General features: G+C 38.6%; 1 protein-coding gene across 1 annotated transcript in view; it reads right to left on the bottom strand.

Moving 5' to 3' along the window:
• The window catches only part of LOC310733811 (fibrinogen C domain-containing protein 1-A-like), a 100,801-nt gene that overhangs the window by 49,815 nt on the left and 23,836 nt on the right, over positions 1-27,150 (bottom strand). Inside the window, exons 2-4 of the mRNA XM_083555240.1 lie at positions 19,571-20,050; positions 5,738-5,906; positions 5,492-5,625 (exon numbers count right to left, since the gene is read on the bottom strand). Coding sequence (XP_083411366.1) covers positions 5,492-5,625; positions 5,738-5,906; positions 19,571-20,050 — 783 coding nt within the window. The remainder of the gene's footprint in view (positions 1-5,491; positions 5,626-5,737; positions 5,907-19,570; positions 20,051-27,150) is intronic.

Here is a 27,150-nt window from a genome sequence, read left to right on the forward strand (position 1 = left end):
AAAAAAATATATTTGCATATCACTTAGATAGCTAGGATGGTATTTTTAGCAATTCTGCTATGGTTTGACATTTAAGCTTTGCAGATTAACAGCGAATTTTTTATTTGACGTGATGTCAGAAAATGTTCCAGGTCGCCGTCAGATTTAGTAATAATGGAATTAATACACTGACATTCTTAGAAAAAAAAGGTTTCATGCATGTAGTTAGTCTAAGGTCAAAATAGCGCTAGTCGTGCTCGTTAATGCGGCGCTTCGTGTGAAATAAACCAGTAAATTGCGGTGCTTTATTTATAGACATGAATCATTTGAAGAGTCTTTTTTCTTCTAAGAGTGTATGTGGCTTTATATTTTCTGGCTCACTGAAAAATGTGCTAGAGGCAGTAGTTTAAAGTGGCATCAGTGTTGCACTTCTGAGGGGTTTATTGTTATATTAAAAGTCTTTTTTTTTTTGTCTATAAAAAGTGGGTTATATATTGCAAAGATTTTGCGGACACCTGGTATGTGCGTTTTGAGCATCACATTCCACATTTAGTCCCAATTTGCTCCTATGATTCCCTCCACTCTTCTAGGAAGATGTTCCACTAGATTTTGGAGTGTGCTTGTGGGCAGCTATAAGGGTATTAGTAGGTATGTAGGTGATGTAGGTGAAGTGAGGAGGCCTGGGGTGCAGCGTTCAGTGTTCCAATTCATAGGGTTAAGATCAGCGCTCTATAGCAGACCACGCAAGATCTTTCGCTCCAAACCATGTAAAGCATCTTTATGGCGCTCGAAAAGTTCCGGAAAGTTCATGTGTCCCAATACTTTTGTCCATATTATGTATGTATACAAATATTATAAAGCACCACTTTGCTTTTTTTCCACTGATGTCTCTCTAGTGCTTGTTGATTTGTGGAATTTTTGCTGCAGTAGTTTTTAGGGACTGCACCTGTGTACATACTGAGGAAGAACAGGGCCATTATTGCAGACATTTCTGACAGCCACAGCTGTTCCACAGATGTTTACACATCGGATTTTGGCAGCAAACATATCTGCTCCAATTAACCAGTGTTTGTTACAGAGATGTCCTGCTTTTTAAAGGATTTGAGGCTCTCCCAAGTTTACTCTAGTCACCTTTCTCTAGTGGAAATGGAAATGAAATATCAAGGGGGAGAAAAACCAGTCTAGAGGTCTATCATTTGTATGTTTTTGATAAACAGTGCTGTGACCCGAAGGGTGTGTATGTCAGAGAACTAGGATGTCCCACTCCATCTTTTTTCGATCTTCATAAAATCCCTCCTTCCCTCACTTCCTTCTCCACTCTCTCTCTCTCTCTCTCTCTCTCTCTCTCTCTCTCTCTCTCTCTCTCTCTCTCTCTCTCTCTCTCTCTCTCTCTCTCTCCTGTTGCCTGAACTCAATCTGCTCTTCTCTGACTCACCCTCATCAACAAAACGCTGGAGGCCAGAGATGATGAATAGAGGCATTGCGACTATTAATTCCTCATAACAGATCCATTCTTCCTCTCCAGGATCCCACTGATGTTGATGCACTCAGGAGGGCAAGAAAAACAAGACTTGTACTTCCTCAGAATAAAGCACATTTGACTAAAATCGAGAGCTTGAGAGATCTGCTCTTTTTCAGGCATGACAAAGGAGCCAAATTATGATAATGTCTGTCCAAAAACTCTTTTTGCATAATAATGTCATGGCGTAACACGTATAGTCGTATAGTCGTATAGTCTACTGTGCTACCGGAATGCTGAAATGTTTTTTCTTTTCTTCATCCACTAGCTAATCACTTAAGGAAATGAAAACCAAATAAACACCTTATCCTGAATAAATGCAAGACTAATTAGTTTGAACAAGTGCCAAAATTAAAAGTAAACACTGCCTAAATAGTAGAGAGAAGAAAATAGCCGAACTGAGTAGGCACAGTAATGTCATCAAGCTTGGTCTTTAAAAGTGAGCACTATGAAGGTGTTGTGAATTGCCTGGCTGTATGAAGTGGTAAAGAAATCACACATAGAAACTATAGCATGGAAGTGCTTCAGTTCTGGAGCACTGATGCAAGTGCATGTCCATTTCCTTCACGCTGCACTTTGCTTGTGATTTAAGGTATAAGGCGTTTGTAATGTCTATGCTCACTGTTGCTCTGTGCACAAAGGTTGCCCAGTCTTGCGCTCTATATTAAAGGTACGGTTTAAACACAAACACTCAGCACTTGTTTTCTACACTATTGTCAGCACATGGCAGCAATCTGTATAGGCATCAAATTCATTCCAGTTTTATTTGTATAGCGTTTTTAACAATGGACATTGTCCCAAAAGCAGCTTGACAGAGATAAAGTGGTTATAAAGTTAGAATTTATAAGTTTAGTGCCTATTTCAGTTTATTATTTAAGTTTATCTCTAATGAGCAAGCAAGTGGCGAATGTGGCATGGAAATACTCCCTGAGATGCTACGAGGAAGGAACTTTGAGAAGAACCAAACTCTAAGGGAACCCATCGTCATCTAGTTGGCACCGACTGTCCATTTATTATACTGGAATTCCAAAATTGTTGAGGTCTGTTGTTCAGTAATTGGTCTTTAAATACAGAACTGGTTATGCAAACTGTGGTCCTGAGCCATTGTAGCAGACTGTTGATATTAATTACAGTCCAAATCCATCCTCATAATTATTGAGCTGCTCATTAACATGCATCTTTATGCTGTTAATGTGGAACTATTCTCAGCTGCAGTAGGCAGTGGGCTCCAATTATTAAACAAACAATTTCTTAATGATCTACTCAGAAATATAATAGGAAATGGTAGCTTAGTGGTTAAGGCTCAGGGTTACTTATCAAAAGATCAGGGGGTCAAGCCCCAGTACCAAAGTCATGATATAGTACCAAGAGTACAGGGGTAAATGTTTCAGCTAAGTATAGGTAAAGGTTTATGTATGGGCAATCCGTTTCCAAAGTTGATTGATTACAAGTTAACAAGGTTCCTCTCAAAGTTTCTTCCTCCTGCCATCTCAGGCAGTTTATCCTTGCCACAAGGATACTGGCTCGCTCATTAGGGATAAACTTCCAATTATAAGAAACAAACTTATAGACAGTAAATTTGGACATGCTTTTATGCAACTTTATAACCACTTTATCTGTGTAAAGCTGCTTTTAGACAATGTCCATTGGTCAAAGTGGAACACAAATAAAAATGAATTGAATTGAGATAGAATTTAAAAAGCAGCCCAAAACTCAAATCACAATATTGAAAAATATGTTACTATGATGTGTATTACATGCTAAGATGTGATACATACCTTTTTAACAAATTGATTGCACAAGAGTAATGTTAGGTAAAAACAAATATTCGCATTTAAAAATTGGTGTTCTAAATTAATGTCTATAAAAATAAATGATTTTGTTATTGCAATGATACTGTAAAGTTGCACGTGCCATTACTTTGTTAAATATTATGTGTTTGTATTTGAAAATAAATGATACAAACTTTAAAGAAAAACTTAAAAACATACTGTTGTGGCAAAATGTCGATAATATAGTCATTTCACCCAACCTTACTGTCAACTTCTGACAATTTGTAGCTGCCAAAGCACAATTACAGAACACAATGATTCCAAGCCAGTGCTAAAACAAGAGCTTCCTCCAAATTGGTACTGCTCCAACACATTCAAAGCTGCTTTGTTGCTGGTGTACAATGAATTTATTAATACCAGAGGTTTAGCTCATGATTATAATTCACATGGAATAAAATGCTTACTATGCTTTTATTCTTCATTTTCACCAGTACTTTGAGTACAGAGAGACTAAGGGACTACCACAGCCATGTACAGTACTGCTTATGCTGGATCTGTCTAGGGCTCCACAAAATGGTCCTTCTGGCATGTTAAACCCTTGGCTTGTGCCACTTCCAACAGATATTTAGGGTGTTTGGAAAGTGGCCTTTGGTAAGAATCTGTGGTTAGCATGGATCTTTAAACAGATTACCTCCTCAGAGTAATGACTAACTAGCAATGGTAAAGCATGAATTCAGAAAATGATCCACAACAGTTTTGTTCTTAAAGTCATGTGTAAGTGATACCTTTTGTAGGGAGAATATTCTAATATGTAAATATGGATATGTCTTTTAATTTAACTCTCTTACAATAGGTTCTAGGTTATCAGCCTACACACTTTGAAAAATAGGGACAAATTATATAAGCAGAGTGGCTTACTGGTTTAAATATAATGTTTGAATATTGTAAACATCACACACACACACACACACACACACACACACACACACAAACACACATATAGAGCAGATTATGCGTTTGCCCACTGAGACTAAGTCGTCCATGATGGATGCACGGCATCAGGTCAACTATCACTGTAACCAATGATTCCGTTTATGAATCATAATAAGGCTTATAAATTATAATTACGCTTATGAATCACTGTTTATTTTTTCACCTGGGACTTTTCACTATTATCTACTACTACTACTATACGGCTCGGATCCATGGTTTCTGTGATCAACCAAAAGAAAATGTGCAACATTTCAATTATTTCAAAATCAAATTAAATTGAATTTGTCACATAAATACAGAGTACGAATGCAGTGAAATGCTTTTACTTTGCTGTCACTATTCAAATTTACGTAAGATGATGATCAGTTTCTTTCTCTTGTACCAAAGGTCAGAATTATTTTGGAGAGCCATTTCTACCAAATTTGTCATCAGTCAGTTCAACATGTTAAGTACACATTGTCCTTAAAGCAAAAAGAAACCAAACACTAAGAAATGTACACATTTTTTATAAAATTTCATGCCAATTTTTCTAAGATTCTACAATTAACCTGCTGACAGAAATATCATTTTGAGTAAACACATTTCAATTACAATGAAGCACAGTGGTGGGCCATGTATTTCACACCTAGGCCTTAAGTTGCGTCCTACCTCAATCAATTCACCTCTTAATACCACCATTATGATCCTGTAGAAATCATCAATATTATACAGAAATGCAGTATAACAGAGCACTGCATCACAGACAGGTATCTCATGCAGTTAGAATGAATGCTTTTACTAAAGCAAGAAACCCAATAAACACTCCCTGTAACAATGAAGTCTGCTTTCACTGCAGCCACAGCCACCCACATGCATCACCTCTAGCAGAAGCAATAATATTAACCTCATTTTGTTTCATAACAACAGTTTGAACTATTTTGCTTGACCTTTCCTTACAATGTCCAACTTTTCTTGAAAAGTAAAACTGACCCATTACACATTTTAATAATGTGTAATGGTCCAAATAGCACTAATCTATAGCATATAGCTCATTAAGGCGCTACCATAGTTTTTATGTAATGGAATATTAGCACCAATAAGCACCAACCTTTTGCGTGCTTTCTGAATTCGGACGCTGATTGGGCTCTGGATATATCTCAGCAGCACAGTCATTTCTACATTATAATAAAGATCTCCATGTGCTAATCAAGTATCTCTTTAAATAGAAAAGCAGACAATGAGAACCCACCGTCCAGCCACCTCCCTCAGTGCTCATGTCACAGTAAACCTGAAATCCTGATGGAAAGTGTATGGGAAAGATGGAGTAGATCCCATCTTCACGCTGTCCACTGGCATATATATCACTGCAGTCTCTTGGTCGTCCTGCAAAAAAAAAACCTTTATCACCATCCAAACACTAAATCTGGCAAGTAGGGAATCATTACTGCCAAATGGATGGGAATTGTAGAATTGTATGCTAAAGTTACATCCTTACCCTCTCCACTGGAGCAGCCCCTGGGCCGGACCCCATTGCGCACCGGGGCCCTTTGCAAATCTGCCTTTAGGAACACCTTCATGCTGCCAGGTTCCTTCTGCATGGAGTCGAACACATCACTCACCGTGTTCACAACTTTCATCATGTTACTTTGGCTCTCGGATAACAGCTGAAGCACAAGAGAGAGAAAGAAAAAGAGAGATTTTTTTGACATTCCAATGCTAGCTTCAATGCTAACTCTAATATGTAATGGAGGTTGTCATGCGTTAGACAGTAGGGAATGTGAGTCAGAATCCGCAGCAGGACCTGTGAAATTCCAAGTTTTAAAAATCTCAGCTCATGTCAAAAACACCAACCTCTCAAGGGTATTGTCTTTTGTGTTTTGTGTATGTGTGCGTGTGTGTGTTGGAGTAACCATGACAGTAATGGCAGTGCATGCACTGGTCACCTTGTGAAGAAACCAGCACGTATTCATATCACACACACACACACACACACACACACACACACACACACACACACACACACACACACACACACACACACACACACACACGTCATCTTGTGCATTTCCAAAGCAATGGCGCTTATCTGTCATTTTTGAGCAGGCTGACCCACTACTAGGAATTAAAACAACAAAAAAAACTTATGAATAATACATGATAACCGCAAGGGGAAAGACTACGTGCTCTCAATAGTTGATGCTTTACCTCTACAGCAATATAGTACAGTACTGTACTGTCTTTCCCAAAGAGAGAGAAACTGTTGTTTTGTTTGTACGTACATGACAGTTTGGCCTTCGATGCAAATCTTAAAATGGAATGCTTTCTCTTACAGCCTTTAAGGGTTAGTGCTCCAGATGCTCACATCTGCATCTGTATTTAGATATAAACCCAAAGTGGAGGGTGGCCTCAGCCAGAAAGAGTGTGTTTATTGGAAATTGATCCCCACTACTAGTTTATATCCTCTGGAAAACACAAGAAATGCCAGCACTGATTATTCTAAATTGTATGGAAATGTTTTAATCCTGTTTACAATGAATTTAATTGTATACAAATTATGGAATCATTTAAATTTCATGCTTAATTGATAATTTCAGCTGTTTTTTTTATTTTTTATAATACATAATATAGGTAGTCCCCGACTTACGATGGAGATGCGTTTCACTGAGCCTACACAGGAGTCTTAAAGAACGGTGCTGGGAAGTATACTGTAATAATTGAACAAATTGCACTACATAATATAGCAAGACAGAGCAATTTATTGTACTGTATAATGTAAACAGCAAAGTTGGCAAAAGCACACACATCCTTCACTGAAGTAGAAGTACAGATACTCATGTTTTGTAAAAGTTGAAGTTCTGACTACACTTTTTCACTCAAGTTAAAGTAAAGAGGTTTGGGGTCTGAGATGTACCTAAGTAAAAAGAAGCCATTACTACTACCTGTTTTAGTGTCACGTTGGTAACTGGACCTCACATCATATTAATATATTGATACAAAATAATACAAAAGGAATATTAATACTAAAGGAATGTCTCTGTTCTCATTCATGTTTACATCGCTGACTCTCTCTGTCTCATTAACGTTAACCCCAGACTTCTTGTTGTCTCCTGCCTTGCATGTTTTTAGCTTCAGAAGCTAGCCTATGTCTGTGGTGTGTGAGAGCCAGGAAATGATACACCAGTGGTAGATTAAAAGAGCCATGCAGTGACAAGAAATAAGTTGATGGGCTGAAAACAGTGCGCAATGAGAAGAAAAATATTGATAATTGCACCAATAAAGATTTAAACTGAAGTAACAGGTCTGGTTTAAAATTGTAGGAAGTAGAAAATACAGAATTTTGGGTTAAAAATTTCATGAGTGAAAGTAAAAAGTTGCCAAAAAAATAAATAGTGAAGTAAAATACTGATACCAGAAAAATCTACTTAAGTGCAGTAGCAAAGTCTTTGTACTTCATTATTTCCCACCTCTGCTATACAGTATACTGTATATGTAGGTGATAATGGGCACATTATCACAAAAGCACCGGTTTGTGAGTGGAAGTTGGTATTGCTATCGTTATCGGAAGGTCTACGATTCATAAGTGGAACCCCCGTAACTCAACAAGCATCTGTACTAAACAAATTGGTGGGTGGGGTCTATACTGAAGAATTTCTGTTATAATATCTAATTGCTATTGAATTGAAATTTTTAATTGGCTATTGAATTGGTTAATGGCAACATGAGATTTTATCACCAGATATCATCGTGAATTTTCTTTCTATTTCTGGTAATTCCTTTGCACTGGTTAAACGATTGGAATGGGGCTTACTGAAGGGGACCTACTAAAGGTTTATGGGTTAGGGATTACATTCAACTATCTTATTCAGTACAAAGAATGTGACTACTCATATATAATTTTTTTTATGTCATTTCAAGTTTTATTTGACAAGTGGGACAGTGTGTGAATCACAGTGGGTAGCTCTGCCACAATACAGCTTAAGGGTCCTCTTGAACTTAGGTTTCTGTCTATGTGGAGTTCTGCCTGTCCTCTCTTTGTCCAAAATATAGACTCCATAGCCACTGTGAAACTGACTAGGATACACTGGTTACTGAAGATGTAAGAATTAATAATTTGCAAAAGTATGAATGCCATAGTTCAGTAACATTTTTGATTTTATTGAGACACGTGTGCTTGACAAGCATTCTGGGCTTTTTCTTGGATATGTACAGTAATCTTCATTTTCAGAACTATATGCCCCATAATTTCCTAAAAATAGGTTTGCATAGACGTGGCCTGTCAAATCCCACGTATAACCCTTGGATTACAGTAGGAACCCTGTGGTAGTTTTCCATAATGTTAAGAGGATTTATAATAACATTCCATTTAATTACAATGCAGAACCTGTTCGTCTGAGGCATCTGATATGCCCACCTAATGCTCTGTTAAAAACTGAAGCCAGATTTAGGCTAATTTCATGTTATTAAGGTCCCGTCCTGTGCTGGCCCACTGTAAAACTTGCTTTGATATCCGCTCTGTAATTGGTCTTTGTAAACGTTCATTGATGGCCAGTGAAACTGCCTGAGCATATTTACAATTGGTGGCTGGGTTGCATTCATTAATCATAGACACATTCAAAGCTTTTTTTCTTGCTTTCTAACACAGTGGGCATCTGAGTGTAGAACAAAACTCACACATTAAAGAAAAAACAAAAAACACAAAAAAAGGAGACTTCACTCGCTCGAGAGGAAAAGATTAATGAACACAACAGCGTCAGAGGAAATTGAATAGAAAATAGCAATCCAGTGCGAAGCAATCACAAGCAAAAAGAAACTATTTATACAGTATATTAAATTTGAGTCTTTTTTGTTCTTTTTTTATTTTTAAAGAAAAACATTTTCTTTAAAATAATTCGTTGACATTTTACAGGAAATTGTCAACACAGTGATCGTCATATGGGGTGGTGTACATTGATTTGGCTTCTTCTTGGTGTCATGGTGCCTTCCAGCATGAAATAATGTTTTCAACCAAAATGAGGTTGTAGTGAAGTTTTACATCAAAATGACAATTAAACACATTTCCATACGCATACAAATACACAAGCTAAACAATTATACACGCGTTCCTCCCTGAATATAAAAGACTTCCAAACCAGCCATTGCATCATCACACGGCTGCTATTACATTTCTTTCTATGAGTTGTTTTTTTGCAACCCACAGTATTGTGGCTTTGAACAGTTCAGCTTTATTGTATTAAACCCGACAGTAAATGAGGGCTTGAAGACTGCATTATTCTTTCTCTGAAGCGTGCCATTTATAAACTCTGATTTATTTTTTTTCCCCAGTGTCTCTGAAAATCCCTGCCAGGTTTCACATGGTCTAAATATGTAAGTGGTTGATATAAATTGGGAGGAGGCAATTGAAAAAAAGAAAGTTGATTCAGTGCTGTGTCTGGGCTTGCACTCAAATTTGAATGTTCAAAATTAGTCTCAGTGTTGTCAGAATGTTCCTCAAGTTGATCAGTAAGAACGCTTGAGGCCAATGTAGCCTGCACTGTTGTTGGCGGAGCAGAAATTTTGCTGCTATGCCTCTGAAATTCTCTTTCCAGTTTAAAAGCATGTCAGTGGCATTACTGCAAAGATATTTAGTTAAAAAAGTGCAAAAAGTTTAGACAAACTTATGGTTGATGATATGTATATTATACATTCTTTATATTTGTGTATATATATATATATATATATATATATATATATATATATATATATATATATATATATATATATATATATATATATATATTGCAAAGTTATGGAGAGTGTGTTAGATAAGTGAAGAAAAGAGTGCAGGCAGGGTGGAGTGGGTGGAGAAGAGTGATAGCAGGAGTGATTTGTGATAGAAGAGTATCTGTGAGAGTAAAAGGGAAAGTTTTTAGGACTGTGGTGAGACCTGTGATGTTGTATGGTTTAGAGACAGTTGCCTTAATTAAAAGACAGGAGGTGAAACTGGAGGTAGCAGAGCTGAAGATGTTAAGGTTTTCGTTGGGAGTGATGACGATGGACAGGATCAAAAATGGGTTTATTAGAGGGACAGCGCATGTAGGACATTTTGGACATTTCATATATATATATATATATATATATATACAGTGAGGAAAATAAGTATTTGAACACCCTGCTATTTTGCAAGTTCTCCCACTTAGAAATCATGGAGGGGTCTGAAATTGTCATCGTAGGTGCATGTCCACTGTGAGAGACAAAATAAATAAAAAAATCCAGAAATTACAATGTATGATTTTTAAACTATTTATTTGTATGATACAGCTGCAAATAAGTATTTGAACACCTGAGAAAGTCAATGTTAATATTTGGTACAGGAGCCTTTGTTTGCAATTACAGAGGTCAAACGTTTCCTGTAGTTTTTCACCAGGTTTGCACACACTGCAGGAGGGATTTTGGCCACTCCTCCACACAGATCTTCTCTAGATCAGTCAGGTTTCTGGCCTGTCGCTGAGAAACACGGAGTTTAAGCTCCCTCCAAAGATTCTCTATTGGGTTTAGGTCTGGAGACTGGCTAGGCCACGCCAGAACCTTGATATGCTTCTTACAGAGCCACTCCTTGGTTATCCTGGCTGTGTGCTTTGGGTCATTGTCATGTTGGAAGACCCAGCCTCGACCCATCTTCAATGCTCTAACTGAGGGAAGGAGGTTGTTCCCCAAAATCTCGCAATACATGGCCCCGGTCATCCTCTCCTTAATACAGTGCAGTCGCCCTGTCCCATGTGCAGAAAAACACCCCCAAAGCATGATGCTACCACCCCCATGCTTCACAGTAGGGATGGTGTTCTTGGGATGGTACTCATCATTCTTCTTCCTCCAAACATGTTTAGTGGAATTATGTCCCAAAAGTTCTATTTTGGTCTCATCTGACCACATGACTTTCTTCCATGACTCCTCTGGATCATCCAAATGGTCATTGGCAAACTTAAGACGTGCCTGGACATGTGCTGGTTTAAGCAGGGGAACCTTCCGTGCCATGCATGATTTCAAACCATGACGTCTTAGTGTATTACCAACAGTAACCTTGGAAACGGTGGTCCCAGCTCTTTTCAGTTCATTGACCAGCTCCTCCCGTGTAGTTCTGGGCTGATTTCTCACCTTCCTTAGGATCATTGAGACCCCACGAGGTGAGATCTTTCATGGAGCCCCAGTCTGAGGAAGATTGACAGTCATGTTTAGCTTCTTCCATTTTCTAATGATTGCTCCAACAGTGGACCTTTTTTCACCAAGTTGCTTGTCAATTTCCCCGTAGCCCTTTCCAGCCTTGTGGAGGTGTACAATTTTGTCTCTAGTGTCTTTGGACAGCTCTTTGGTCTTGGCCATGTTAGTAGTTGGATTCTTACTGATTGTATGGGGTGGACAGGTGTCTTTATGCAGCTAACGACCTCAAACAGGTGCATCTAATTTAGGATAATAAATGTAGTGGAGGTGGACATTTTAAAGGCAGACTAACAGGTCTTTGAGGGTCAGAATTCTAGCTGATAGACAGGTGTTCAAATACTTATTTGCAGCTGTATCATACAAATAAATAGTTTAAAAATCATATATTGTGATTTCTGGATTTTTTTTTTTAGATTATGTCTCTCACAGTGGACATGCACCTACGATGACAATTTCAGACCCCTCCATGATTTCTAAGTGGGAGAACTTGCAAAATAGCAGGGTGTTCAAATACTTATTTTCCTCACTGTATATATATATATATATATATATATATATATATATATATATATATATATATATATATGAATAAAAATATAAATAAAGAAATTGGCAATGGCAGGTGATTTAGGAGTGTGTATAGCTGGTTTAATTTCACAATGTGTCTGACATGGGGGAAAAAACCTTAAAGGGCACCCGTAAAGGGCACAAGCATGTTGTCTTGGTTAAACAGGTTTCTCACTACACAGCAGGAGAACAGAAAGGGTATGACTCATCAGGCAATTACCTACAGCACTCAATTTCACATGCTGCTATGATAATTAACTATAGAATATGTTAAATGGTCCTGTAGCTACTTTCTAGACTAAAGTCTGGCTTTCACTAAAGCTGAGCTTTTACCACATATTGAGCAGTGCCAAGATCAACGGAAACACGGGCAAGAGAAGTAGACTGCTGTCTTTAATTGAATTCTAATTCCATGTTCAGGCCAAGGGAGCGCTTTATAAATATTCATTAAAGTGAATTATCAGAACCATATATAGTTCTGGACAGGGCATACTTTTGAGAGCTACATATCAGGATCACAAGGTACCTCCAAAAGTGAGAAAATTGCATTTGAAAATGTAATTCTGACTTTGATGCAGGAGAAATAGAGACATTTTGACAGCCAGTATCTGATTACAAATCGAATCGGTTACGCTTTTGTCGATTTGAGTACAGCACACTGCTATCTAGCAACTGGCAGTTTTAGCTTAACGGTTAAGGCTCTGGGTTACAAATCGAAGGGTCTGTGATTCAAGCCCCAGCACTGCCAAGTTGCCACTGGGCCCTTGAGCAAGTCCCTTAACCTTTTTTTGCTCCAGGACCACTGTATCATCTCTGACCCCATCTTGCTAATATGCTGCAATATGCATAGAAAGAATTTAACTGTGCTGTTAAATATTTGTGACAAATAAATAGATCTATTTATTATCTTTTCTATTTTACTTCACAAAAACCTGATATTTACTATGAAGAAAAAAAAAACAGCAACATTTGACATCTTTAGGCAGTCGGATAATTATATATTTTTTTAATATGTTTTTTTGCATTTTTTGTAACTTCATATTCCTAGTAAAAAGTACTTTCTGGTATAACTGTTATAATTGGTCGCTCTCAATTATTCTGACATTGCAGATCAGTCAGGCCAATGTGTTTGTCTCACAAACACATAATTAGTTTGCATGCACCGAGTGGTTTATTATGTTTAGTGATATTCAACCATGAATTTATATTTGCAGCATTTAGCAGACGCTCTTGTACAGAGGGACGTAGTAAAGTGCTTTGAGTCTCTAGCAATGAATGAATCTACACTGGTACGCAAGATTACAAACCTTACGATTTATCAGACTACAACTCTGTTGAGAGGATGTTTCTTTAAAGACAAAGCAAACCTGGAAAAGTGTTAGTTTAAGTGTTTCAAAAAGTGGAAGGTCTACACCCTTGAAGATAGCCAGGGACTCCGCTGTTTGGAACATCTAGGGAAACCTAATTCTACCACGTTGGTGCCAGAACAGAGAAGAGCCTTGAGGTATACTTACCTCTTACCCTGAGAGAAGATGGTACCAGTTGAGCAGTGCGAGGAGAGATGACGTCTCTGAGTTAAGAAGGTGCTGGTCCATTTTTGGCTTTGTAGGGAAGCATCAGGGTTTTGAATCTGATACATGCAGCTACTAGAAGCCAGTCGGAGGGAGCGCAGAAGTGGTGTGGTGTGGGAGAACTTGGGCAGGTTAAACACAAGTCACGCAGCTGCATTTTTAATCATTTGCAGTGGACAAACAGCGTTCAGAGGTCGACCTGCCAGTCAGAGAATTCCAGTGGTCCAGTCTTGAAATGACAAAAGACTGAATAAGCACCTGAGCAGCTTGTGTGGACAAAGAAGGTCGAATTGTGTTGAGGGTAATTCCAAATACCTTCAACACAAACCATTGAGTTCTGTACACACTACCGGTAGAGCAGATTAACCGTGTTTCACCACGGTATCGACTTGGTAGGACTATTATTCCAACCACTAAGGACAGATTCATAAATAACCTGCCTGATTTATCTCAGTTTCACATTAAACCCAAAACTGCTGATCATCTTGATGAGATGGCGAACAACATAGACCTTATCCTCACTAGCACTTTAGACACTGTTGCCCCCATCCGGTTAAAAAAGGTTCGAGAACAAGCACCTGCACCTTGGTATAATAGTCATACGCATGCCCTAAAGAGAACAACACGTAATCTGGAGAGAAAATGGAGGAAAACTAAATTGGAGGTATTTAGAATTGCGTATAAAGACAGTATGCTTAGCTACAGACAGGCGCTAAAAGCTGCTAGAGCTAAACACCTGAGCAAACTCATAGAAAATAACAAAAACAATCCCAGGTTCCTTTTCAGTACAGTCGCTAAATTAACAACAAATCAGGGATCTGAAAAATGTGTTCCATCACAGTTTAGTAGTGAAGACTTTATGAATTTCTTCACTGTAAAAAATAGATAACATTAGAAAAACAATTGTGGCAGTTCAACCTCTGACAGCATCTCCCGACACAATCGTACTTACAACCCCACAACTACACTGTTTTACATGTATAGGACAGGAAGAGCTGTATGATGATATTATGAAAGCTAAATCAACAACATGTCAGTTAGATCCAATTCCCACTAAACTACTGAAGGAAGTGTTATATACAGCTGGTGAGCCTCTTCTCAATATTATTAACTCCTCACTATCGTTAGGTCATGTCCCTAAATCCCTCAAGTTAGCAGTTATTAAGCCCCTCATTAAAAAACCTAATCTGGATCCAAACACGCTATCGAATTACAGACCAATTTCAAATCTCCCATTTATGTCTAAGATTTTAGAAAAGATTGTCGCTGCCCAGTTATGTAACCACTTGCAGGAGAACAATATCTTTGAAGAGTTTCAGTCAGGTTTTAGGCCCCATCATAGCACAGAAACTGCTCTAGTTAAAATCACTAATGACCTGTTTTTAGCTTCAGACCAAGGCTACATCTCCCTATTAGTTTTACTAGATCTTAGTGCTGCGTTCGACACTATAGATCATGATCTTCTCCTCGATCGCTTACAGAATTACATCGGTATTCAGGGACAGGCATTAAGCTGGTTTAAATCCTACCTGTCCAATCGTTACCATTTCGTAGATTTAAATGGAGAGCTATCCAGGATAATGCTAGTAAATTATGGCGTGCCACAAGGGTCAGTTCTAGGACCCCTGCTTTTTACAATATACATGCTTCCATTAGGAAATATTATTAGAAGGCATGGAATTAGCTTCCATTGTTATGCTGATTATACCCAGCTATATATTTCATCCAAACCAGGCGATACAGCTCAATTAGCTCGCATAACTGAGTGTGTTGAAGAAATAAGAGATTGGATGACCCATAACTTTCTGCTATTAAATTCTGATAAAACGGAGATTTTGCTCATCGGCCCAAAAAATAGTACACAGAAGCTCCAGCATCTCAGCCTGCATTTAGACGGATGTTCTGTAACTACTAGTTCAACGGTAAAAGACCTGGGAGTTATTTTAGACAGCAACTTATCTTTTAAAAATCACATCAATCAAGTTACAAAAACAGCCTTCTTTCACCTTAGAAATATTTCTAAGTTAAGAAAAATGTTATCTATATCTGATGCAGAGAAGCTCGTCCATGCGTTTATGACCTCTAGAATAGACTACTGTAATGCATTACTAGGTGGATGTCCTGCATCATTAATAAACAAGCTTCAGTTAGTTCAGAATGCCGCAGCAAGAGTTCTTACTAGGTCAAGAAAATACGATCATATAACCCCAATCATATCGTCCCTACATTGGCTTCCTATTAAGTTTCGAATAGACTACAAACTACTGCTACTCACTTTTAAAGCACTAAATGGTTTGGCTCCCATGTATCTATCCAGTCTTTTAACACGCTACAATCCGTCACGCTCCCTGAGATCTCAAAACTCTGGGCTTCTAGTAGTTCCTAGAATAGCAAAGTCCACTAAAGGCGGTAGAGCATTTTCACATTTAGCTCCTAAACTCTGGAATAGTCTTCCTGACAGTGTTCGGGGTTCAGATACACTCTCCCAGTTTAAGTGTAGATTAAAAACATATCTTTTTAGCAAAGCCTACACATAACACACATCACATACATCACATCACAACCTTGTGCTCCAGAATATATGATTACATGCACATTATCAACTTGTGCTGTTAATATCATGAACAGCAGCTACGCTAATTCCTCTCCACTGCTTATCTTTCTCTCCCCATCCCGAGGCATCCTGAGGTTTGGCCAGCTCCAGTCACGTCCCACCTCGTGAAGATTATGGACCTATGGATGATCATGGAGAAGAAGATGCCGAGTGTTTAAAGGCCCTGGCATGGAGAAGCTGATGCTGGATCTATGATGATCACAAATTGTTCTGTATTGTTGAAAGATTTATGACCAAACTCTTGATGTCACCCATATGAGGATGGGTTCCCCTTTGAGTCTGGTTCCTCTCAAGGTTTCTTCCTCATATCATCTAAGGGAGTTTTTCCTTGCCACTGTCGCCACGGCTTTCTCATCAGGGACAAACGCACACCATTCACCTTCACTGTTGTTTTCTGTAAAGCTGCTTTGAGACAATGTCTGTTGTGAAAAGCGCTATACAAATAAACTTGACTTGACTTGACTTGACTTTTCACAAATGTTTAAGAATGTCTATTGTTATATATGTGCATTTTCCTCTTATTAAGGAATTAATAGAAGCCTTTAGTTTAATAATTTATCCCATGTATGCTAAGAAATGATTGATGTCAGCATTTACATTTCCCAAATAATGAAATGTAAATTGTAAAGGGGGGATTGTAAAGGCGTACACTTTGAAATGGTGGCTTACAGGTCAATGATAGCTTCCTAACAAAATATGTATGCTTCAGGGTAACACTGTTCAACATGCTCAGACGGGCCAAGCTCACATTTTCCATTAAAGATACTGTTTGGATACACACAGGTTTGTAAATGACATCCATCAACACCTGCATTACAATGACTAGAAAATGCATTATCAGAGTAGAAAAAGTGTAATATCGGTTTATGAAAAACAACATCCCATGAGCGAGAGAGTAAAATTTTTAATTAAACCCTTCAGTCATAATAGTTGTGATAATTAATCCAAGTTATAACAAAGTAGTAAAATAATAATATACGTTCACAAGTAGGGGATCATAAAAAGGTCCCGATCTTAAAATGAACTCGTATATTTTTAATGGAACATTTCTCCATCAGGGTATTTTTCATCTAATGGTAAGGTGAAACCTTTCCACTAACTAGAGTTTAGGCTAAGTGCACTAATAACTCCACATCACAGCCTTTCTAAAGTTTCATATATGACACATAGTGAAACTGGAGCAGTGTTATTTAAGTTAGTGAATGTAATGGGGCTTTCTGCACTTCCTTTGCTAGTTTTTTCCAGAGGGTGAGAGAAGAAATGTTAAATGAGGCCTGAGTCTTCAGGTATCTTTAATAAACCAGAGATTGTGCTAAGTCAGATGACTTGTATAGACAGAGACAGTATAGAAATTGAAGCTGGCTACGGCTGGAAATATAAATGAGGATATATCATAGATTTTATTAAATTTTTTTAAACACCCTCCTAATATTTCATGAACAGTCCTTGTCTGTATATCACAGAATACATCATTCTACATGATTGATTAGTTGAGCTTAGCGTTCAGTAGAACTTTAGGTGTGGATTCTGCTGAGCTGGACTTTAACACTGTGGATAAAATTGGACAGCCAATGATAAGAATCTATGTCCACTGACATCTTATTGATTAGACACAATTTCTAGGTCTTTCCCCATTCAAATAAATACTGTAGAATCCTGGAGATATAAAAAAAAAAAAAAACTGCAAAGAAGTGTTGCCAATATGGCCACTGAGTAGAAAATATTTTTATACAGATGTTTTTTTAAAAAAAGCCTTCATTTCTGACTTTGCAGACAAATAGATAGCAAATGCACTCAGAAAATCAGCAATTTCTCTCATTTTGAATAGCTCTCAAATAATGAAGGAAGGGCAGAGAAGCCAAATGCCGTGAAAGTACTCTGATTTTAGTTTAGAGGCCGTGGAAGCCCCTTAACAGTCGGTTTATCAGCTCAATTGTAAGTCACTTTAGGTAAAAACATCTTTCAAATAAATAAATGGAGTTGAAACACTTGCATCTTCTTTTGGTAAACTCCAATCTTTCTCTTCTTTCACTAATGTTGAAGTTTCTACCCACAACAACACCTTATTTTATTTGTACTATTCAATTACGTTTACCCAAGAGACATTAAGAGGGGGTTTGGCTATTATCCATAAAAGAGAAGCTTTTTAGAAATTCACAAAAATGTAAATGTACATTTACTATGTCTGAAATCTCCTCAGGGGGTGACAGGAAACATTGGGATCAAATTCTAAAAATATCCGCATGTGCTAGTGTGTTCTTCAATCTATTTAAGGGGGAAAAAAACCTGACAGTTCAGATGTCCTTCAAGCGAAGATTTCAAAACCCATTTCAAAACTTGCCTAAGTGAATATGACAAATTATATCCAGACAGACCACAGGGATTTATATGATGGTTCATCCCCACTGATAGAGACTCGTGTTTATTGCCTGGCTGAGGAAATTGAATGAAAATTTGAGTTGAGTTCACCGCCTGAATTTATAAAAATGTTGATCCAAGTGGTGAGGCAGCTGATCCTGTCTGTCTCTCAGTCAGCTGGTCAGCTCTCGATTAACACCATTGCAGGTTACACAGATGCTTCTACAAATCATCACCTTACCCACGACAACAAGAACATCTTCCCAGAAGAGAGGAGGTTATTAGAAAATAAAAAAGGGACTAAATGTAAAATTGAATTTTTAAAAAGCCCATATGAAGCTAGAAGAGTGAGGCATCTCACAAGGCTGGAGATCTGTACATCCGGGCAGCGTCCCAACATATCGTGACGCATATACAATGCTAGGTTTGTCTTGCTGCACTAAAATGAATATCTTTAAAAAAATTTCGCATATTGCTATTGTCATTGTGAGTTCGAACAATCGTAAGTCTAACCATCGTACAGTAACTCAGGGATCACCTGTACCACAATTGTGAAATGTAAACTCACACATAGAAATAAACTGTAATAAACTCTCAGACCCTTCTCAACCCTACAGCCAGAGTTATGCAACAGGTAAAGAAAAATGCATCCCTTCAACCTATTTAGTACCTATTTTTACTCTACTGTACAGTGCAACTGCCAAACACATTTCTGTTGTCATTTCTGTTGTTAGCTTTTGCATAATGTTGTGGTGTTATTTGGTGTTTAAATTTGTGATGTTGATCCTTGTGTTTTCAGATTGTGGTTTAAACTGTGGTCCTTAGTTTTTAGTCAACTTTTTGTACTGTAGCAAAGAGAGTTCAATTATCAACGGAATTGTAATTGGAATCGAATGAAACCTTAGTTGCCAATAAGTATGGGAAAAAAAAGAATGTTAGCTCAAGCTGTGCTCCATTGGATCTGGTCCATTTCCCCCATGACATCAACTTTTAACCTACAAGTTGAACAGAATCAGGGACTCACCTGGACAAGCCTGGCCTGCTCAGTCTGCAGCAAGCTGATCTCCTGGCTGATGCTGGTCTGGCCCTGCCTTAGTGCGCTGTACTCTGCCTTCAGCTGGCTGCCATGAGCTGAAAGTTTGGCAATTTCTTCAGCCAACTGGACGAGCAGAACGCGCTCCTGTCCTTTCACCGACTTCAGGTCTGTGTCATGGTGGCTGAGCGAGTGCAGCAGTGACGTCTGTAACCCCTCCAGTCGCAGAAAGTTGCTGTTGAAATCGGGGCAGTTGGGGTCGATGAAGATATTAATGCGGGAGCCGTCGCCTCTCTCTACAGTCACCAGGGCATTGCCTTCATCTTGATTTGTGGTGATGAGTGGCGGAGCATCAGGGCCTGAGGCTGCCTGGGAGTGGTTCATTAAGAGTATGGTGCCTGTTACTGTAACGGCTAGTAGCACGGCAACAAAGAGGAGGATGGTGCACAAAAGGTAGCTACAGCTCGTTCTCTGAGAGAGAAAAAAAGGAATGCAAATGATAGAGGGAAAAGAGACAGGACAAAATAGGTATTAGAGAAATAAAAAGGATTTAAATTTAAAGTATGTAGATACAGCATTTAAAAGTATCTGAAGCCCAGAGCTGCCAAATCCAGAGACCCTGTTTATCTGTTTTTATGCTTTGAAGACATCATGTCCAGTAGTGGTCATCAAAATGAACAAATCTTTTATTTCCTTTGATCAGAAATAAAATAAAATGTAAACATTTTCAATAAGCAGATCCTCCAACACGTCTACATACAAGAACTTTGACTATAGTTCCAAAATTAACTCTATATTGTTTGTTGTGTATGTTTTAAAGTTAAATTTGATTTTTTTTAATGCTCAAAGTGTGAAGCGGAGACTGAACAAATCTGCGGTCCGTCACTTTATACGTTCCTGAGCAAATTCAGATTTTACTATTTTCCGCACAAAAAAAATGATTACACATGTGTACCGAACCGAAAGCCCTGTACCAAAAAATTTCTAATATAAGTGATTGTTTTTGTCCATTGCATCTTTTTACGAGTTCTTGAATAAACAAACACTACAGACAACACACACATGCACATGCATGCTAAAATTTGGATGCTTTTTCTCTGAGATCTATATACTATAATATCCACTATATGTATTTACCTAAAATAAACAAAATTGAAAAGAAAAAAAAAAAACGGGTGCAGAACTCTCAACCGAATGCTGGGAAAAAATTTATGATAATTATTTTCTCTTCCGTCCCTGTGGTGAAAATCATTACACTTTAGGCGTCGCGAGCTGAATTCCTATTACCCTGCTGTGTGCTGACTGTTTACAATGCACCCATGGAGAGAAACTAACCACAACAAGCCTGCAGCCCCCTTTCCTTCACACTCCACTGCGCCGAATCTTCTTCAGTCTCCTCAGTCTCTCTTTTTTTAATGATAATAAATATGCACAGAAGACGCCGATCGGCAATCATCATTAGGCTGAAGAAGTAAAAAGCAGTCTCTGCAGAATAAAGCAATAACATCTGATGTCTGCTGGGATTAGGAAACCTTGTCTCCAGGTCCTCACACTACTAATGAGACCATCGCATTTGGCTGGGAAACAAAAAAGGCTTGCGCAAAGGTGTGAGGACTAATGCAAGTTATGGCCTCGACTCCTTCCTACAAGTATACAGGTCACGCAGAACGTTGTAGAAAATCAATAGAAGTATTTAAAAAGAAACTCCAACTTTTCAAAATAAGATACTTCTTTTTCCACATTTTCTTGGGCTCTCCAACCACTTCTTTGTTACCAGGTACCAGGTTATGTGAATGCCCCAGTCTTTTGGTTGTTTTTTTTTTTTTTTTTTGTTGCCTAGATAAAAAAAAGTAGTAGCTGATATAATGTAACAATATAGAAGGATGAGTGTTACAATGCCATGATTTTCTTTCAAACTGCCTGATCAAAACATGCTTCGCAATGCCACTGTCTCTAAACCAGACATATCAGTTACACAGTGATGCACAAATTGTCATTTGTCTCAGGATGCATTGTTTTTAACATATCTGCATCGGTAAAGCGATTTATTTTTATATAAAAAATTAGTAGATGCGCTACACTTTTATTATTTAAAAAGTGACCAAAATATTGTTTACTGATTCTCAAATGCGTTCTCTCAGCACCGCTGCTGCTATGTGAATATGACGTATCACTATAGAGACCAAGGCATGTCCTAAGTGTAGAGCTGCATCTTCCTGGAGACAGAAAGGGAAAAAAAACGTCTGGTTTTATTTAATATTTTTCTTTTCTTTTTTTTTGTACTACAAAGGCTTGTTTGTAAAAGGGCCATGAGTTAGATGTCAGAAGGCACTTACTGTAAGTACATTTATGATTTCCTGTCTGTTTAAACCAAAGAAATAAAAGCTAACTATTCGTACCATATATTAAATTGCATAGCATCATATTTTTTCCATTGCATCATATTGCATTGAATTGCATTTTGTTGAATCAAATCGAAGTCGGATCACACTGAATAGAACTGGGGGTGAATCGTATCGCATTGCATCAGTAGTTGCTTCTTATGTATCTTTAATGTCTTTAATGTATTATATCGCTGACTATGCATCATGATGAGGCCTCAGTTATTGAGATGCACATAATGCATATAATAATGTTAATAATGAAAGGCCTGTGTTAAACAAATCCCAAACTATACCATAATTACATTAGTAATGTATCTTGCACTTGTGCAGCATTTAAAAACGAAGACTTGATTAGTATATGATTCGATTCTAGATGAGGACGTGATCCCAGAAGTCCACTGTGGGAGGCCTTTCGCAGACAAACTCTGACTTAGTCAGATGGTATGCTATGCTACCCTTCTTTGCATGTGTCTTAGCATCCTTTTAAAGAGCGCCTCTAGGGGACCGGGAGAGCAAAGAGCCTTTTAAACATTTTACTGGCGAATGCCAATCGGGATACCAATCAGGGAGCCAGTAACTGTAGACATTCCCACAAAAATAACACACCCACACTACCAGCAGCAACCTGCTCCTCTGGCCAATATCGGCTCGAGATCATGAGGCCATGCTCAACCAGGCATGGACAATATTTTGATAAGAGCTTTTATTTGTCATCAGTGAAGCAACACTGCAAAAGCAAAGCACATGAGGATAGAGCGAGGGTTGTCTGAACTAAAAGCATAGCAGAATTCGACTGTTCAGCTCATCTTTCTGTGGCACTGCTCCAATAGCAGTGCGACACCAAAAAATCACTGAGGGCAGAACCAGAGCAGAATATACAAAGTGGGAGAGCACTCAATGATTACCCAGGTTCAAAAGAGTCACACAAAGACACCTTCAGTCAGTCTTGCCTCCTTTTTGCTTTTAAGCTTAAATAAAGTGCAGGTGCTCTGGAAAGAAAAGCCTTATTGAGGAGACGGGTAGACAGATAAAGAGGCACAGTTTCCTTTCAAGCGATCAATTTTATCACCATGTGACGTTTTTTTTTAATTGTCCAAATCAATATTATGTCATTAAAAATGTGCAATCCTGATATTCCTTCCAAATAGCCTCGCTTTTTGAATCAAGATTGAGAAAATCCAAGGCGTTTGCAGTCTATTACTGAGACTAGGATTTTGTGGGGTCTGATTGACAATGGTTCTCTTCCCTAGACACATCGATTGGTTTTGTATTTTCAACTTCCTGAATAGCCAGTGCTATTGGTCTAATGGTGAGTGGTCTAAATAGTGGCTTACACAATTATGGGCCATTGAATGAGTGTCTTTTTAGTGGTCCTGAGGCTGCTTTCAAATCTATTTTGTTTGGTGATAAATACTCCAAAAGCGCTCAGATTAAGTCTAAGAGCAAACCAGTGAGGTTTTCCTTTTCCGCCTACTATCACAGCACCAACCACCGGGAAAGGTGTAAGAAAGATATATTGTTTTATTGACCATAATCCCTGAGATATAATTCTGCACTAATAAACAGTGGCAACAACTATAGCATTCTGAATTTCCTCTAATACAAATTTCCTGAAGCGCAGCAATAAAACATTCCAAAAAGCGCCAGCAAAGTCACTGACAGATAAAACAACACCCCCATATAAAAACAATTTGGTGTGCGTGAAAACTGTCGCAATATGCAACCGACCGAACCGAATGAAAAGGTGTCACAAAATCACACAAAAATAATTCTCTTGTATAGAAAACAAACTCAGTGTTAGAATTGGACCATGGTTCATTAGGGACAATAATGCACTTGTTATGAGTAGCAGGATATTAAAAATGACCTTTCATGAGCATCATGTCTAGAACTGCATCTCTATATAGGTTGCAATATGTTGCATCACTCACACATTGCAATCTCTTAGTCTTCCAAAGACAAAAACAGATAATCCACTGCAATATGTCCAACATGTTTCATTTTTATATAGATAAAGGCTTTAGCTGATATCTGTGTGATGGCTGGATCTGCGCTGGATCCCCGGGCTTCTCATATAACCGAGAGGAGGCCAGAAATAAAATCAAAACACAGATCCACCTGCCAACTACACAAGCTACAGACCTCGCTGTGGCTTCCTCATTATATTACAGGCCAGACAGAGAACTCGCTTTCGCATACAACTCGTTCAATAGGATACGTGCTATAGCCTTTAGGATTAGATAACCAAGAATTTTAGCTCAGGAAGCAAATCATTGGATTGTTTTGCCCTTCTAGTGCAAGTGTTCTTCAATCTGGATAATGATTTGAATCTTGGACTATATGGACAAAAGTATTGAGACACCAGACCTTTTCTGCCATATGTGCTTTCTCTCACAATTGTACAGGACGTCTTTAGATGCGGTGTAATAAAATGGTTTTCGAAACCCAAACTAGTTCCAGCATGGCAATGTTCCACCTTGTGCACAAAGCGAGCTCCATTAAGATATGGTTTACATTTGTTTACATAGCTTTACATGGTTTGGAGAGGAGGATCATGAGTGGCCTGCTATTGAGCTATGACCTCAACCCTACTGAACACCTTTGGGATGAATTGGAACACTGACTGCACCCCAGACCTCCTCACCTACATCAGTACCTGACTTTACTATCACCTTCGTGGCTGATGAACACAAATGTCCACACATTCCAAAATCTAATGGAACATCTTCCCAAAAGGGTGAAGGAAATTATAAGAGCAAATTGGGACTAAATGTGGAATGCACTTCTTAAAAAGCACATACCACACTTATGACCAGGTGTCTGCAAACCTTTGGCAATATATTGACAGCTGAATTGATGTAAAATCCGAACAGACAGAAGTTTATTTTGCTACCTTATTTTATTGGATCAGAGTCTCCAGTGACTGGTGGTCTAGAGTTTGGTTGTCCCTGCCTTTAGGCTAAAACCTGAACACAGATACATTATGCAAGATAAAAACCTGTATAAAATGCATAATAATTAATACAAGATCAGTGTTTTGCAACAATCTTTCCCACATTCAAATCCAGTTATAAATTCCATGTATGGTAGTGGTAGTGGTTAAGGCTTAGGGCTGCTGATCTGAAGGTACAGTACGTGAGTCCAAATCCCAGCACTGCCAAGCTTCCAGAGTTGGATCCATGAGCTTGACCCTTATCTGTCATCTGCTCAGGTTGTATTACAATATTGTAATTAGCCTTGGATAAACATGCCAGCTACATGTAAATCTGACTGATGCACATGGGTGACAACTGTTTTCTTATCCCTGGTGTGGCTGTGCATAGTTACACAGTTTTAAAAATATCAGTGCAGGAATAAAAGGAATAGCTTTGCAAATGTATGGCTTCTTATTCTCTCAGAGCACATGGTGTACTGCTTGCTGATTTGAGACCAGTGAGTGCCAACAGGAGCTGGCAAGCAGAATGGCACTGTGCTTAGAAATGTTTCAAATTTACTCTCTATTAGAGCAGGGCATTTAGAAATAGATTTTCTGTACAAGAAGGCAAATTTCTAGTGGATAAAAAAACCCCAGCTAATAACGAGTAGATGTACAATACTGAAGTACAGTGAGGAAAATAAGTATTTGAACACCCTGCTATTTTGCAAGATCTCCCACTTAGAAATATTGGGGGGTTTTGAAATTGTCATCGTAGGTGCATGTCCACTGTGAGAGACATAATCTAAAAAAAAAAATCCAGAAATCACAATATATGATTTTTAAACAATTTATTTGTATGATACAGCTGCAAATAAGTATTTAAACACCTGTCTATCAGCTAGAATTCTGACCCTCAAAGACCTGTTAGTCTGCCTTTAAAATGTCCACCTCCACTACATTTATTATCCTAAATTAGATGCACCTGTTTAAGGTCGTTAGCTGCATAAAGACACCTGTCCACCCCATACAATCAGTAAGAATCCAACTACTAACATGGCCAAGACCAAAGAGCTGTCCAAAGACACTAGAGACAAAATTGTACACCTCCACAAGGCTGAAAAGGGCTAGGGGGAAATTGCCAAGCAGCTTGGTGAAAAAAGGTCCACTGTTGGAGCAATCATTAGAAAATGGAAGAAGCTAAACATGACTGTCAATCTCCCTCGTACTGGGGCTCCATGCAAGATCTCACCTCGTGGGGTCTCAATGATCCTAAGGAAGGTGAGAAATCAGCCCAGAACTACACGGGAGGAGCTGGTCAATGACCTGAAAAGAGCTGGGACCACCGTTTCCAAGGTTACTGTTGGTAATACACTAAGACGTCATGGTTTGAAATCATGCATGGCACGGAAGGTTCCCCTGCTTAAACCAGCACATGTCCAGGCACGTCTTAAGTTTGCCAATGACCATTTGGATGATCCAGAGGAGTCATGGAAGAAAGTCATGTGGTCAGATGAGACCAAAATAGAACTTTTGGGTCATAATTCCACTAAACGTGTTTGGAGGAAGAAGATTGATGAGTACCATCCCAAGAACACCATCCCTACTGTGAAGCATGGGGTGGTAGCATCATGCTTTGGGGGTGTTTTTCTGCACATGGGACAGGGCAACTGCACTGTATTAAGGAGAGGATGACTGGGGCCATGTATTGCAAAATTTTGGGGAACAACCTCCTTCCCTCAGTTAGAGCATTGAAGATGGGTCAAGGTTGGGTCTTTCAACATGACAATGACCCGAAGCACACACCCAGGATAACCAAGGAGTGGCTCTGTAAGAAGCATATCAAGGTTCTGGCATGGCCTAGCCAGTCTCCAGACCTAAACCCAATAGAGAATCTTTGGAGAGAGCTCAAACTCCGTGTTTCTCAGCGACAGGCCAGAAACCTGACTGATCTAGAGAAGATCTGTGTGGAGGAGTGGGCCAAAATCCCTCCTGCAGTGTGTGCAAACCTGGTGAAAATCTACAGGAAACGTTTGACCTCTGTAACTGCAAACAAAGGCTACTGTACCAAATATTAACATTGACTTTCTCAGGTGTTCAAATACTTATTTGCAGCTGTATCATACAAATAAATAGTTTAAAAATCATACATTGTGATTTCTGAATTTTTTTTTTAGATTAGGTCTCTCACAGTGGACATGCACCTACGATGACAATTTCAGACCCCTCCATGATTTCTAAGTGGGAGAACTTGCAAAATAGCAGGGTGTTCA

Source organism: Silurus aristotelis (genome assembly GCF_946808225.1).
Source record: "Silurus aristotelis genome assembly, chromosome: 11".
Taxonomy (NCBI): Eukaryota; Metazoa; Chordata; class Actinopteri; order Siluriformes; family Siluridae; genus Silurus; species Silurus aristotelis.